At 42.9% G+C, this 16,704-nt stretch overlaps 2 protein-coding genes across 2 annotated transcripts; one reads left to right on the forward strand and one right to left on the reverse strand.

The window, feature by feature from the left end:
- Positions 1 to 39: 39 nt before the first annotated feature.
- Positions 40 to 4,607, forward strand: LOC111866904. Its single transcript, XM_033752467.1, has 2 exons — positions 40 to 98; positions 3,609 to 4,607. The coding sequence occupies exon 2, from the start codon at positions 3,621 to 3,623 to the stop codon at positions 4,605 to 4,607; it is 987 nt and encodes a 328-aa protein (XP_033608358.1). The 5' UTR covers positions 40 to 98; positions 3,609 to 3,620.
- Positions 4,608 to 11,321: 6,714 nt separating this feature from the next.
- LOC111866905 lies at positions 11,322 to 12,335 on the reverse strand. The gene has a single exon (XM_023856268.1). It carries the CDS (start codon positions 12,333 to 12,335, stop codon positions 11,322 to 11,324), a length of 1,014 nt encoding a protein of 337 aa, XP_023712036.1.
- Between the last annotated feature and the right edge of the window lie 4,369 nt (positions 12,336 to 16,704).

Genomic DNA, 16,704 nt, shown 5'->3' on the forward strand with positions numbered 1-16,704 from the left:
GTACTTCCCATCACTATCCTTCGGGATACAACAGGGGCACCGTCCTCCATCACTACCGGACGAACTACAGAGCTTTGGACACCCTTCCCTCTTGTAAGGTTAGTCAAGACCCTTTAATAGTTAACAACTGTGGAGGCTTAATAATAAGTTTTAGAGGAATTGTTTAAAAATGGCTGATGAACAAGTTAGGCAATTAATGAGAGATGCCACAGAGGCAGAGAGAATAAGAGAGTAATGGACAGTAACTCATGCCGAGAAGTTACTGCCAACTGTTGATGGGAACCCTAAGGAGGGTTTTGATTGAAACCGCCTCGAACGAGGAAAGTGAACTTAAATCGCAAATGTTTCGTTCTAATCAGAATTGGTTGACAGGTTCAACTCCTGGGCAATCGTCAATGGCAGGTTCCCCAACCAAAGATTAAGCAGGAAATTATGGCCGTGACTGACGGTAGAAAATGTTTCTTTTGTAATCAAGCAGGGCACTTAATGAAACAGTGTAAGCAAAGTGTTACCTGTGAAAGATGTAATCGTAAAGGTCATGAAACTCACGATTTGTGGAACAAGGTTAGATGGCAGAGTTCCATCGCAATTACGCTATCCAAGAGACGGAAGCGGTGGCGGATTTTTACCGCCAGGGCTGGATCTAGGGGGGAAGTGAACAGTATTCCAAATAATAAAGGCACCCTGTTCCAGGGAAACTGTGTGTAGGACCATTTGAAGGGCAGTCACAAGTGGATCCTGTTGTTAATGATGAGTTTTATGTGAATAATTTTGACTGTCTCAAAGAGGGTAGCCTGTTGAATTCAAAAAGTGGTGCTAGCATCGACTACCCACTGGTACTATTGGAAGGTCAGTGAGGTAGGTTTGGGGTCCCTTTACTAGTTGAGGGTTCCTCGAAATCACCCACTAGGAGGTTGGGTGAGGTTTCGAAAATTGAGAATCAAAAGGAAGGATGTCCCCTGGGTCCTTATGAGATTTTCGTAACCGGTTCGCATCTCCGAACAGGAATAGGGGTGGCATTGATTGATACAGGTGCACAGGTATCACTCATAGCTAGAGCTGCGTTACATCCCAGATCCAAGCCGAGAAATAATGATTTGTTTAAAATAAGTGGGATTACTGGTAATGCAATGAATATCAGCGGAGAAGTTGATATTGATATCGAGCCGAGGTCAAGTGGGCCGGAGCCGATGAATAAGTTTAATAAGTTTAAAGGAAATGCAATGAATAGCAGTGGAGAAGTTGATATTGGTGTTGAGCCGAGGTCAGGTGGGCCGGAGCCGAGAACTAAGTTTGATAAGTTTAAAGGTAATAGAATGAATATCAACGGAGAAGTCGATATTGATGTTAATGATAATGGTCATCATTTATTTTATGTAGTCGACAAACTGCCTGGACAGTTAGATTTAATTTTGGGACAAGACTGGTTGATGCAGAACCATTTTATTGTTAAGAGAGAAGTTATACCTGCTTTTTCAGAAAATGTTGTTCAGCTTCCAACAAGAAAAAAAAGTTAGGTTTCTAGATAGTCAAGAAATACAAGCTGGTGTTTTTGTAGCCAGATGTCTTACAGAATGTGTTAACAGACAGATGACGTGTCTTATAGTAAACACAACCCATACAGAGCTAGGTATTTTTCTGCGCTTCACTGTGCGAGTGGATATCTTCAAGCCTGCCACTTATCAGAAGATGATGAATGCGGTGCTTAGGTATTCGTTAGGTGAAAATTGTAGGGTGTACATGGATGACATAACTGTGATGGGAGAAACCCTTTCCAAACACAGTGCAAAATTAAAAGAGGTATTTTCGCATTTGAGAAAGTGGAATATTAAAATAGATCCAGACAAATGTGAATTTCGTAAGCCAGAATTAAATTATTTAGGACATGTAATTAAGGCTGAAGGTATTAAACCAGACCAAAAGAAAATTTCTAGTGTTGTAAATTTTCCTACTCCTAAGAATCAAACAGCTGTTAACTCATTCTTAGGCTTGGCTGGTTACTATAGAAAATTTATTGATAAATTTTCTGCTTTGGCAAAACCACTTACTGAATTGCTAAAGAAGGAAATTCCATGGAGATGGTCAGAAAAAGAGCAGAATCGTTTTGAAATTTTAAAATCGAAACTAATTACATCGCCAGTGTTGCAGTAGCCAGATTTTGAAAAACCATTTCTTTTAACAATAGACGCAAGTGGCTATGCCATTGGTGCCGTGTTAAGCCAAGGCAAGGTAGGCCAAGACTTGCCTGTCGCGTTCGCTAGTAGGACATTTAATGACACTGAACTTAATTACAGCACTGTTGAAAAAGAATTGCTTGCAATAGTGTGGGCATGCAAGCACTTCAGACCATACTTAACTGGTCGAAGGTTTCAAGTTTTGACTGACCATAAGGGATTAACTTGGATTTTCCGAGTTCGAGACTCCTTAGATGGCGATTATTATTAGAAGAGTATGATTTTGAGGTCATATATAAACCGGGCAAACAAAACGTCAACGCCGACAGTTTAAGCCGATATCCAGAGATAAATCTAAGCGAATTAAAAGATGTGTGTCCCCCAGTTGAGATAGAGAAAGACAGAAAATTGAAAATCATGCGTGAAATGCACGATTGCCCCGTAGGCGGACACCAAGGTATTTCGAGAACTCTTGAGCGGATAAAATTATACCTGCAGTGGGAAGGTATGGAAAAAGAAGTTAGAGATTATATTAAAAGTTGTAAAGTGTGTCAACAGATGAAAATGGGAAAAGTGACAGCACAACCCCTTCAAATAACTGATACTCAGGATAACCCGTGGGACAAGATAGCATTAGACATAGTGGGTCCCCTGAATTTGACAACGGACGGAAACAAATATATCTTGACATGCCAAGATAACCTTAGCAAGTATTTAATAGCCGTCCCGTTAAAAGGTCAAACGAGTGAAGAGATAGCTGACAAATTAATGAAAAGTGTAGTGTTAATATTTGGTATTCCTTCTATGATTTTAACAGACCAAGGAGCAAACTTTTGTTCCGACCTTTTTAAACGGTTGTGTAAGCTGCTGAGGATAGAAAAAATAGAAACAACCGCTTATCACCCAGAAAGTAATGGAGCACTGGAACGTGCCCACGCGTCCCTAGTGACGTATCTCAGAAGTTATGTGAGTGAGAAACAGGAATGGGATGAGTTACTTCCATTCGCATGTTTTGCTTATAACACCACCCCGCATTCCATTACAACTTATACGCCTTATGAAGTTTTATTTGGGCATAAATGTAACTTACCAGGAGCGTTGCAAAAAGGGCTATCACCAACATATAATTACGACGATGTTGTCAGTATGATTAAACGACGAATACAAGAAGCAAGTCAAATTTCGAGGTCAAGATTAATTAAAGCTAAGTCAGAACAGAGTAAAAATGAAAAGACAAAAGGAACATGTTTTCAAAAGAATGATTTAGTATGGTTATCAAAAGAACAAAGAAATAAATTAGATCCTTTATGGGAAGGACCCTTCGAAATTCAAGAAATAGAATACCCCAACGCAATTATTCAGAGAATAGGCAAGAGAAAACACATAAAAGTGCACATGAATAGGTTAAAATCCTATTGTGTTTGATCTTTGCAGAAAAAGATCAGCATGCATTTTATCGGATGGATCAGCTTGACCACTCTTCTAGCAATCTGGAGTCTACTCCAAGGTCAAGAAATGGAGCAACTGACTTCAGCCAGTGGCATATACTTTGATGAGCTAGGAACGGTTCGTCTATTTCCGATGAAGTGGAAGTTTGTGAGTTATATAGATTTAGAACCACACAGGGAGCTGTGGCGTCAAACCAAGAACTTTCAGACAAGAGTGACAGAGTATTGTAACAAGTTAGAAACACAGGAATGGTACTATCTTACTGACTGTAAACCATCCTTATCTTACTTCAAGTCTAAGGCTAAATATATCGATCAGCTGAATGAAAATTTGATAGACTACACAAGTGCAAATAAGCCCATTAGGAAACGTAGATCCCCAAGAGAAAAGAGAGGATTGATAAATTTTGTAGGTAAAGGATTTCACCTTTTGTTCGGGACAGCAACTGATGCTGACGTTGAGAATAGTAATAATTATATTAGCAAACTGGAAGCTGAGCAAACCAAATTTTTGCATATTGCAAATGATGAAATGACCATTATCAAGACTACAATTAATTCAATTAACAGCACGATCCTGAAGGTGGATCAGAATGAAGAATTGTTGAGAAATGGTATGTTATTGCTTGAAAAGCGTACGGGAGAAGAAATAAGCGAGTTAAAGGTAAAATATGAACAAATAAATTTGATTAATGAGCAGATTAAAATAGTTATAAGAGGTATGGAAGAAAGCCAGCACTCTTTTGAAGTTTTTATAGACGCGTTTGTACACGCAGAGCAAGGTAGCCTCCAGCCACAATTATTAACTATAAGGGCTGTAAAAGGCATTGTTTCAAAGCAAACACTGCCTCAGGGTCTTGATTTTCCGACATTTCCTACTTCTGAACTATCACGTATTATAACTATGCATGCGTATGTATATCAACAATATTTAGTATATATCATTGAAATTCCATTATTGCTACCCACCAATTTTTATTTGTAAAAAGCTATTCCGTATCCTATGAAGGATAAAACAACAGACAAATTCATTTTCATAGCTCCCCAAAAAGAATTTATGATTATGGATGCATTAAGAAAGCAATACGGCAAAATGCATTATGACGAGTTGAGCGTATGCCTTACGGCCAATGAAATTACTTATGTTTGCAAAAATACTATACTTTTGTCTAACTACGTGCCAGGAGAGGATTGTGAAGCCAGTATGTTGCTTCCATCGTCCCAGAAGATCCCAGACTCAGTACGCGAAATAAAGTTGATATCCTTATACCATACTTATTTGATCCCATTACAACTTAGCAACCAATGGCTTTACACTTCTTCCACGGAACGAGTTACAATTCTGTGTGAAGATAATACCCCACACTATTTACATGCCGAAAATAGAGGAAGAATGACCATCCGATCAAGGTGCAAAGCTTATACCGTGCACGTTACACTATATGCATCCACAAAATTGACAATGGTTAGTAATGTATCGAAAGATTTTATACCTGAAGTGAACTGGGGCTTTGACTGTTGTTTTGACGAGCATGAAAAGAAAAAGCTCAATGAAATTAAATTAGATATTCCTTTGAATAATGTCATGTCATCAATAGATGATTTGAGAATAGCAAGTATTAAGGTGAATGATGTTAAACAGATGATAAACAAACAAGAACAAGTAGATTATTCCAAATATTACAAACACGTTGTAACTGGTGGAATTTCAATTGGAACTATGGTATTTGTAATGGTTAGTATATGTTTGTGTTGCTATTGTTGTAAAGGTTGTCGGCAAGGCTTTTTCTGGTGTTGGAGAAAACTAAATCCGAAAGGTGCATACTACGATTGCGTGAATGGATGTAAAAAGATTACAAATTCATTTAATAATCCTCACCATAATACAATCATCGCACCCAATGTGCATACATTAAAGATTCAGATAAAGATGAACTAACTCATGCACTAACTCAATCCTTAACCTGTTGGCGTGGTTTGACGTGTATGTTTCGTCAGGTATTTAAATCGTCTGGGGGGGTTCGACGTGTATGTTTCGTCCAGCTGCACACCTATGTTATAACGCCCATAATAATTGATGGTTTTGCTGTAGATTGTTAGATTCTTCGCTGGCCTGTTGTCACAAGAACGGTTTATAATGAGAAACGAGTTTAAGAGCGCCAAGTCATCGTTACATATGCCTGTCTTGCAGCAAAGTTCCTGTGGCTCTTGCGAGCAGTTTATTCGTTATTCGTTCTTCGTTCTACGTTTATGAATGCCGTGTTTTCTTTGCTATGAAATTATAAACAGCAGAGACGTGATATGTACTGTGTTTATAATATCATATTGCCCTGAGCTGGCCACACTAACACACTCAATTGGAATTCTTAGAAGAGGGTTATCCAAAATTTATTCTTCCAACATCGATTGATTTCGCACAGTACATGGCAGCCAGTTCTTAGAAAAACGCCACAAATTAAGGCAGAACACTGTGGTCACCCCCTGTGACGATNTGGAAAATCAACAAGGCTTCAGGGTAAACGAAGACTGCAAAGTTTCAACCTTGGCATTTGCAGATGACATCCTACTGATGGCACCAGATGTGCCGGAGGCCAGGGTATTACTGGAAAGTACAGAAAGATACCTAGAAGACCTAAGAATGAAAATCTCAGCGTCTAAGTGTGCAGCGTTTAAGATAGTAGCCACTAAAGACACGTGGTATCTAACGGACCCGAAGCTGACAACAACCAGCGGAGACATCATACCGAATATAGAGGCAAATTCAATGATTAAATTTTTGGGGGGAAAAATTTCGCCATGGAAAGGTCTGATGATGGGCACACTGAGGGGGGATTTTGAGGCCACGCTGGAGAGGGTCGAGCGGCTGGCCTTAAAGCCTCATCAGAAGGCGAATATAATCACAACTTACATAATACCACACTTTCTATTCTTGATAACACTGGCCATGGTCCCAATATCAACCATCAGAATAATGGACCAGCAGCTACGAAGGGCTGTGAAAAATATATACCATCTTCCACAATGCACGGCGGATGGCCTGCTATACTGTAAAAGAAAGGATGGGGGACTCGGGATACCCAGACTGGAGACTGTGGCGGTAGGTGTGAGCCTTAAAACGGGTCTGAAATTTAAGAATAGCGAAGACCCCGTAATGAGAGCTATTTATAAAGAATCAAGGCTAGAACAAAGAATGCAAGAAATAGCTCGAATGGCCAGGATAGCATGGCCTATTTCAAACGCCTCCACAATTGATACCTATAAGGCCAGGGAAAGGAAAAAAGAAATAGCTAGATGGGCCTCTCTCCAGTCTCAAGGGAAAGCGGTGAAGTCTTTTACGGAAAACAAGATCGCAAACTCTTGGCTAATAAACCCGCAAATCCTGAAACCCAGCAAATATATAACAGCACTAAAAATGAGAGCTAACGTAGCTGCAGATAAAGCATCCTTGGTCAGAGCAAAAATTAGAAGGGACATTGAATGCAGAAAGTGCCACGTACAAAAAGAGACATTAGGGCATATTCTAGGCCAATGTATTCATACAAAAAGAGAAAGAATAAAGAGGCATGACGAGATTAAAGATTACATCTTAAAGAAAATAACGGAGAAGGACAAGGACGCAGTAGTGACAAGGGAGCCTACACTTCTTTCCCTGGAAGGAATGACCCTCAAACCTGACATGGTGGTGAAGAACCTTGGAGGGGTCTTCGTGGTCGACGTGACTGTCCGCCACGAAGACGGGGATTATCTCCAGACGGGAAGAAGAAGTAAAATTGAGAAGTACTCCCAACTACTGCCAGACCTTAAGAATAGACTGGGGAGTGAGGAAGGGGAAGTTCTCCCAATAGTAATCGGAACAAGGGGGGCAATACCGAAGAGCACACTCATAGCACTGGAAAAGATAAGAATCAAGGACCGAGAAGAGATTCTAACGATATCCTTGATGTCCCTTCGGAAGTCAATCAGTATATATAACAATTTTATGGACTATAATGCCCACCTTATGAGAACTAGAAGGAGGGGGAATGAGAGTGGAATAGCCCCTGGCCAAATAGAGCAGTTGGTACAGTGAATTTAGAGTAATAAGAATAGGATTAGGAATCCTAAATTTTAAATTAATCCAATTGGTCAATGCATACACAAACAAATTAACACCCAACCACGCTTCCAGAAGGTAAGTCCAAGTTTTAGGCGGTGGCCGCCTCTGGAGCAATCACACAGATCCGTTGGTAGTTGATCATCGGTTTGAGAGATGGGAATTGGGCGGTCGTTGGCTCTTCTGGCAACTTTTCGGCGTGGTTGGAAGGGGGGCCACGTTGAGGTTGTTGTATTAATTGTTTTTCTTCGTGGTCGACTCCATCCATATGAGATGAGAGGAATTGAGTGAAGTTGTTGTTGTTGTTTTCTTCTTGTTGTTTTTATTGTCGTTCACCAGCTCCATAACAACTGGATAAGGTGCAGGATACACCAAGAGAATCTTATATGGACTTATACCCAATTGGAAGTGGATTAGCTAATTTTAGGGGAATTTTAATTTTAAATTGAATATTAAGCTATTTAAATCAATTAAGTTATTAATTTTTTTTTTGCTGTTATATTAATTATTGTGATTATTAGTTGCTGTGTTACTATTATTCTATGGTTGAGTTTACTTCCTTATGTTTTCTTTGTATTTATCTAAGATTACGGAAGAGGATTCCAACTGCTCTCTTACTTAGACCGCCTCCGAGATATGCAAGGGGGCGAGAAAACAGAGCTGGTCAGGGTTCAGTCACCTGACACAGGCAGACGCCTTCACGAGGCTCCCCGCGAGCGACATTATGTCGGCCAAGATCTGCTTCTCCTAAAGAACTCTGTAGTAGATTCTTCTCAAGCAGATACTTTCTTGGCAGGGGATGGCCAGGGGCCGCAGTAGTAGATATGGAGGGAACTCGCAACTGGACGAACTAGCAAAGGTTATCCAACACATGCTTCAAGGAGCGGTGATGGATTAGCTAGAGTCCATAACAAAATGATGGAACCACACCATAAAAATATGTGGGAAGTGTAAGCCAAAAAGCTTATAGAAAATAGCCAAATGCCTCGTCATCTAATTAGTGACGCGCATGAATGGATTAACGAGATTCCCACTGTCCCTATCTACTATCTAGCGAAACCACTGCCAAGGGAACGGGCTTGGAAGAATCAGCTGGGAAAGAAGACCCTGTTGAGCTTGACTCTAGTCTGGCACTCTAAGTCCGCGGACACAGGAACACACATTCACACAAAGTTGAGTTTGCTAAGTCACCTCAGTGTGACACTGCAGATAGTCCGGTCACATAGTAGTAGTGGTGTGAAAGGAAGTCACGTCCGCCAACGCTTCATTCGGGAACGCATGCAAAAAAAAAGAAAAAGAAGAAGAAGAAGAAGGAAAGAAAGAAGAAGAAGAAGAAGAAATAGGGAGAGAGAGAAAAAAATGAAAGAAAGAAGGAAGAAAGAAAGAAAGAAAGAATGAAAGTAAGCTAGAGGACAGCGTCCACCAGTACGGTGAAAACTATTTTTTTTTTATAAGTACAAATTGGGCAACTACCACGCACGGACGAACGGCAGCCGCGAGGCCGCTACGCGGAGTGATTCAACTACCNCGCGTCAAAGGGTTAATTGAGTTAGACAAGATTGGGATACGTAAGCATGAGACTTTTCAGAAATTGCCTTCCGCACCAACTAGCGAGGAACATATAACAGGTTTCATAGCTAAAGTCCAAACAGAACGATATAGTCCACCTGTGGCACAAAGATTAAGAAAAAAATTGCACAAAACCAGACCCAGGGAGTAACCCACTGTTTGAATATAGAATGAAGTGAAAGGTTTGCTGTAATTGATCTACATCAAACTTTTTTTTGGTGAGGGGGGTGTCATAAGGAACAGAGCTCTCTGTTATTTTAGGATGTCATAGGGACCAAGCACCAAGCCCTCCTGTTATTTTAAGCTGTCAAGACCAAGCCATCATGCCACAAGATAACTTATTAATATTGGGTTGTGGCAGAGTAAAGACACACACAGCTATAAACCTGACAGCCCTTCTACAGTATAAACAAAGCTTTAGTGAGCAGTTCTCACTAATTGAGAGGGAGGTAGAGGTTATTAGTTTTTATGCTTATGACTGGACCAATGCTGTATGTTACTTTGAATATAACCTTCCTGAGACAGTCAACAGTCAGCAGCCAGTGGTGTAAGTCGTCTGTTCCGACTCACTTAATAAATCTATCCTATCTACCAGACTGGACTTTGAGTTTTTCTAACTTCGACTGGACTTCGCTCCACTCCACATCCTGTTCGTCACATGCAATTTCCTGGCAATCTGGTAAAATAATGTACAGCAACCAGTTTCCACTTGCCTGCTTCCTTTGTGACACCAACACACCCTCGTCCCCACGTTCACTTTCTAGCAACCGTCCTGCTGCTCCCTGGCGAGCACAGGCACCACCACAACACAACCTGTGAGGTGCCGCCCTCAAGTGGCCACGGCTCCAACTACTTAGATTGGCTGCACTCAACATGCCGCCCACCTAATTTCAGCTACAAATTACAGTTAATTAAGCAACAAGTCTCTACACAAATGAATGCAGCGGGTAGTCCCCTGGTCACCCAGACAGTCCTCATCACTCACATGATGCGATCTGTTAATTTAGTTTGTCAGGGAACGGAACAATCTTCGTTATTGGCCTTCAGTAAGACCCCTTGCTGGTCCGCACAGTCACTACACGAACTAAGCCATCAGCCCCAGGATGGGCCTCCTCAATGATGCCCGTCGGCCAGGTGAGAGGAGGAGTGTTATCTTCCTTCAGAAGCACCAGCCTTCCTGGTCAAAGATTAGGCTGGTTCTGCAACCACTTGGAACACTGCTGCAGCTGGCGCAAGTAGTCTGCCGACCAGCGCCTCCAGATGAGCTGCCGGCACCGCTGGACCAGTTGCCATCTTGACAGACGTGAGGATGGCCCGATATGACAATCTGGTTCTGGGAAGGACATTAAGGGCTCACCAATCAAAAAATGCCCTGGAGTAAGGAATGCACAATCACCAGGACTACTACGTATTGGAATGATGGGCCTAGAGTTCATGCATGCCTCAATTTGCGTGAGCAGTGTGGTCATTTGTTCGAATGACAAAAGAGTGTTACCAGCTACCTTCCTGAGGTGAGTCTTCACCGATTTGACACCCGCTTCCCACAGTCCGCCGAAGTGAGGGGAGTGGGGGGGATTAGATGCCACTCCATCCCTTCTTGAGCTGCGTATCTTCATATAGCCAAAAGATGATCCCTTGAGCCTAGCAGTCGAGACATCTCGCTCAGCCGTCGTTTCGCTCCAGTGAAATATGTGCCGTTGTCACTATACATCTGACTGCAGCGCCTACGTCTTGAAACGAACCTCTGTAACGCAGCAATGAAGGCTTCAGTTGTCTACTCGCTGTAGTTCAATGTGTAGGGCCTTAGTCGCCACGCACACAAACAGTGCTATATAGCATTCTCTCTGGGTTCTACTTCGAGGAGTACCATATTTCACTTGCAAGGGCCTGCCATAGTCCACACCACAATGGGAGAATGGCTTGCTTGGTGTGACGCGAGATGCAGGCAGCTGTCCCATTAGCTGCCTGCTGGCCTCGGCCTTCGTTTTGAAACATGTAACACACTTTCGGATCACTTGTCTGACAACCTATCGGCCATTAGTTATCCAGAATCGCAGTCACAGCGAAGCTAGAAATCTTACAAGCTAGAAGAAGTTGGCTTCCAGCATGCAGCAATCGTATGTGCTCATTCCAGATCAACAGTTTGGTGACATGATGTTTGGATGGTAGGATGAGGGGGTGTTTCTGATCAAAGGGTACGTCAGCGTTCTCCAGTCTACCGCCCACCCTCAACAGGTTGTTCCCATCCAAGAAGGGATGTAACGTCAGATGCTTGCTGTGAGAGGGTAATGCTTTCCCTTGCTGCAAACTCTGGATCTCCTGAGCAAACGATGAGTGCTGTGTAATGCGAGCAATGACAATCAGTGACTTGCGAAGCTTGGTAGACGTCAGCGGTCCATGCCGGCCTGATGCTCCACCTTGTTTCAGCTTGTAGAGGAACCTGAGAATGTAGGCAAAGACTCTTTGTAATTTTACCCAACTGGAGAATCGCTCGAATAAGGATTCTATCTCTGAATAGATGGTGATGCAGCATAGCTTTACTCCTCGCCATTCAGGAACCTTCTTGGGATCTGCTGGGGGCTGTGCTGGCCAGGAGGAGGGATCCTTGCTTAGCCAGGAAGGTCCCGCCCACCATAGCTGATTGCCTTCAAGTCGTCGTGGGTCCGTTCCTCTGGAGATGATGTCCGCAGGGTTGTCCTGTGATGCGACATGTCTCCAAGCTCGGTAAGTGGCTAGCCGTTTGATCTCCGGACTCTGTTGGCCACATGTTTTCCAAGTTGACGAGCACCCTGCTATCCAGGCTAAAACAACTGTGGAGTCCGTCCAGTAAAAGCGTTGAACAATTTGTAGGTTGAGGGCCCTATGCACCTTATCTACTAACTGGCTTAAAAGAAGGGCGGCGTTCACCTCCAGTCTTGGGAGCGACACCTGCTTCAATGGGGCCACTCTTGATTTCGAAGATAACAGATGAAGTGTGATGGTTCCGTTTGGGCTTACGGAACGTAGATAGACACGCCCCGCAGGCTCTTTCTGAGGCATCAGCAAAGCCATGAAGTTCTACAGTGATGCTTGTGCTGTCTGCTGTGATTCTTCTGCGTATACTAATCCTGTTGAGATCAGGCAGCTGTTGGTGAATTTCCTCCCACCACGTGGTAAGTTCTGAAGGCAATCTCAAGTCCCAATCCAGCTGTCGTTGCCAAAGAGTTTGAATGAATAACTTGCATTGTACGATGACGAATCCTAGTAATCCCAACGGGTCGTATATGGATGCTACATTAGCCAGCACCATTCTCTTCGTCCATGTCACATTCTTGTGCCTGCTGTCTACCACACTGAATTGGAACAAGTCACTACTGGGATACCAGTGCAGTCCAAGTCTTCACTGCACCCTCATAAAGAGGAAGATCGCAAGGTCTCTGTGTCTCCTGAAGTGCGGCTGGAATGGCCTCCAAAATGTCTAGACTGTTGGATCGCCACTTCCGAACAGGGAACCCTCCACTCTTGAGCAATGATGTGATGTCATCATAGAGCTGGATAGCTTCACTAACAGTGTCCGTTCCTGTGAGCAGGTCGTCGACATAGAAGTCATTCTTAATTACTTCAGCTGCAGTCAGTTGTGTAGGTTGACCGTCGAGCGCCACCTGTAATAAGCATCGTGTTGCCAGAAAAGAAGCTGCAGCGGTTCCATAAGTTACAGTGGTCAGACGGTAGGTTTCTAACCGTTGACTGGGATGACTTCGCCACACGATTCTCTGGAGGTCTCTGTCGTCCTCATGCACTTGAATCTGTCGGTACATTTTCTCCATGTCTGCAGTCAATGCTTACCTGCGAAAGCGTAGTACTATGGAGAACAGATCCTGCTGGATGGTTGGTCCTACCATCATCAAATCATTCAGCGAGTGTGACGAGGTGGTTTTTGCTGACGCGTTAAAGCCTACTCTAACCCTGGTAGTGCTGCTTGTATTCTTTACTACCGCATGATGAGGCATGTAATAGCAAGACCGATGCTGGTCAGTAGGGTCGATGAGTTCCATGTGCCCCAGTCACAGGTACTCATCCATAAACTTGACATACTCATTCTTCAAATCTGGGTTTCTCAGTAATCGCCTTTCCATGTACCCAAAGTTCTGGCTAGCAGTGGCAAGGGAGTCCCCAAGTTCTCCAACGTCTTGCCGCAAGGGTAGCCTCACTCTGAATCTGCCTGCATCATCACGGGTAATAGTTTGTGAAATGCTCTTCACACATGGTCTCTTCCTTGGACTGGTGGCGTGTCGTCAATTCTTCTTGCATTCGTTCCACTTGTGCATGCAAGTCGTGAGTAAACAATGAGGTTGTTGCCGTCTTCCGTTGTCCCACAGAATGTGCAGGTATACATCCTGACAAGACCCAACCAAACTGAGTATTCTGGAGTGTTGGGTGGCCCTGCCTAGATTGCTGTTCTGGCCTCAACACTTCAAAAAATACAGTTGCACCTAGCAGTAGATCTATGGCCCTTGGTTGGTAGATGTGCGGATCTGCAAGAGGAATGTCGGTGGGCAATTCCCATCCTTCATAGTTGATTCTTGACGACGGTAATGAGGCAGTGATCAGTGGCAGTACGAAACATACAATGCAGTTGGTGTAACTTCTGACAGTGGCTTCGATCTGTAGTTGGCAGAAGTGAAGGGATTCCGTTGCCCGCACGTTGCTTATACCATTGATGGGCACAGAATGCCGATTTAGCTTGAGGCCTAACCTATCTGCTAGGTCTCGAGACACCAGATTCATTTGAGAGGCACTGTCCAGAAGTGCTCGACATTAATGAATTCTACCTTGACTATCCTTAACAGTGACAAGAGCGGTAGACAAAAGAACGTCCTTGTGAGGGGAAGCACCCCTTGATGTTGCAACAATGTTGTCCATATTCTGCTCAACATGTAACAATGTGTGATGGGGTTTGTTGCAATTCCTACAGCTTCCTGAGTTGCAACTGTTGGCTCTGTGGTCACTTCGTACGCAATTGTAGCAGAGGTTATGCTCCCTTACAAGGCTGATGCGGCTATTGACGTTCAGGTTCTTGAATTTCATGCACTTGTGCAGACTGTGCAAAGACGCGCATAAGGGACTGGGGACAGGATTGTCACTGTCCTCTCAAGCTTGTCCCACGTTTCAAGTCCTCCTGGGCTCCCACGGCAGTCTTGTTAGATGAGACGATTTCCAGGGTCTGGCAGTTACTCTCCAGAAACTGAATTATGTCCTTCAGGCTGGGGTACACTTCGCTTGAACTACTATTCTCCCATTGCTTCCTAAGATTTAGACTGATGCGCTCCAATACCAAGTGAGACAGAATGATTTCGTGTAACGGTGTTTCGATTTTCAAAGCCTCCACTGCATTTAAGTTGCTGCAGAGTTGACTGATTAGTAACCGCAGCTCCTTAGGAGAATCGTTCCTTGCATTTGGCAGAGTCATTAATTCCTTGGTATGTAGATCTGAGATGAGCCGCGGATTATGGTAACGACCACGGATCAAGCCCCACGCAACCTTAAAGTTGTCTTGAGATACAGGAAAATTTTCCGTGAGATGGTGTGGTTCTCCAGAGAGGCATGATAATAAGCAATAATATCTCTGAATGTCTGTGAGCGCATCATTACTAATAATCAATGCTACAAATCTGTCGTAGAAATGCATGAAATCTTGCAAAGTACCACTAAATTTAGGAAGGGAAATCGGTGGAAGCTTCACTATGGTATTATTAATCACACTTTCATTATTGACAGATAGGGGGCGGAGAAGGGGGGTTCGGTGCACAATAGGGTTTCCATTTTCGCTTCGAGCTCTAGGCACAAATCATCGAAAGCTGCCCTGTCGGTTTCGTGCGACCCATCCTCAGGTGCGTCGATTTCCAGCTGTAATTGTACATCATTGTACTCATCCACCAGGCTGGACAGTAGCAGTCTCCTAACCTTGATTTCGTTCAGATTGCCACCGACTTCCCCAGCAATTACAAATGAGCTTAAGCGAGTCACGCGTGATTTGATGACTGCTCGTTTCTTGATCAAGGCACGTTTCTGAATGTTGTCCATGTTAGCCCAGGAAATACCAAGGAAGGTTTGTGATTTTGAACCAGATTGTACTTACCAGATCACGGCTGTTGGCAGTGCGTCACTACGGGCCCTTGTTTCGTTGGATAACGAGCACACTGAATTTATGGTGAAATCTTTCACAAAATAATCGATATTATTTATATAAACTTGAAATCGAGAAGGAGTTTGTTAAAAATTATATAAGTTAGACATGGTGCACATTTCCACGCTTACACAATCGTTTAGATTAGTTGCACAGTTTTACTGACATCCGGCCCGGAGGACCAAAAATGTTGTGCGCTGAGCAACATCTCTCTGGTAGCTCCTAAACGTCACGGACTGTATTTAAACACCTCTTAATTTAACATAATGTACAACGACCAGCTTCGACTCGAATTCTTCCATTACCACGCCAACACAACGCGTCCCCACGCTCACTTTCTGGCACAGCCCCGTCAACCGTGAAAATCCAATGTTATTGGTTGGCAACATGGCCGCCATGACACCTCGGTGAAACGCTGCTGCCATCTATGTACAGCTTACATGACTAAATTAAAAATGACCTCCAGAGCCGAGAGCACAATCGGTAAGAAGGTATGCTATCTTAACAACTATTTTGTGTGCTCCCCCATCGAAATGCTTTTTTCGCTATTAGCAATAAACCCTTTTAGATCTCTTGTACTGCAGCTCCCTTTCCTTCTGACGTTCCCACTAATAACCTATATGCATTCCTCGCCTCCCCATTCATGCTACATACATACATACATACATACATAGCATTCCATAGATCCATGAGTTAGTCAGATGACCTACCGGATGTGGAATTAGTCAAAAATCATACAATACATATATACATGCACAATTCAAGTTCACATAAATAGTAATAGTAAAATATCCATCATAGATCCATACATTAACATACAGTTCCAAACAAGAGAAAACATTACATACACTTTATGTTGTTTGGAAGCATAAATTCCTCAACAGAGTAAAAGGAGTGTGTAATTAAGTATCTCTTTAGTGCTACTTTAAATTGTCCCTGTTTATCTATAAGAGTTGTGATATTTGGTGGTAGATTGTTGAAGATTTTAATGCCAGTATAATATGCACTCTTCTGGAAACAAGAGAGGCTGGCAACTGGTCTGTGAAGCTGATTTTTATTCCTTGTGTTGACATTGTGTATTGTAGAATTGGTTGGAAAAAATTCTTGGTTTTTTACAATGAAGATCATTAAGGAGAATATGTATTCACATGGGAGAGTTAAGATCTCTAGCCTCTTGAAGATATTTTTACATGATTCTCTTGGTTTAACACCAGCCATTATTCTAACAATTTTCTTTTGTAAGATGAATATCTT

The sequence above is a fragment of the Cryptotermes secundus genome, unplaced genomic scaffold, assembly GCF_002891405.2.
Source record: "Cryptotermes secundus unplaced genomic scaffold, Csec_1.0 scaffold858, whole genome shotgun sequence".
In the NCBI taxonomy this organism is placed as follows: domain Eukaryota; kingdom Metazoa; phylum Arthropoda; class Insecta; order Blattodea; family Kalotermitidae; genus Cryptotermes; species Cryptotermes secundus.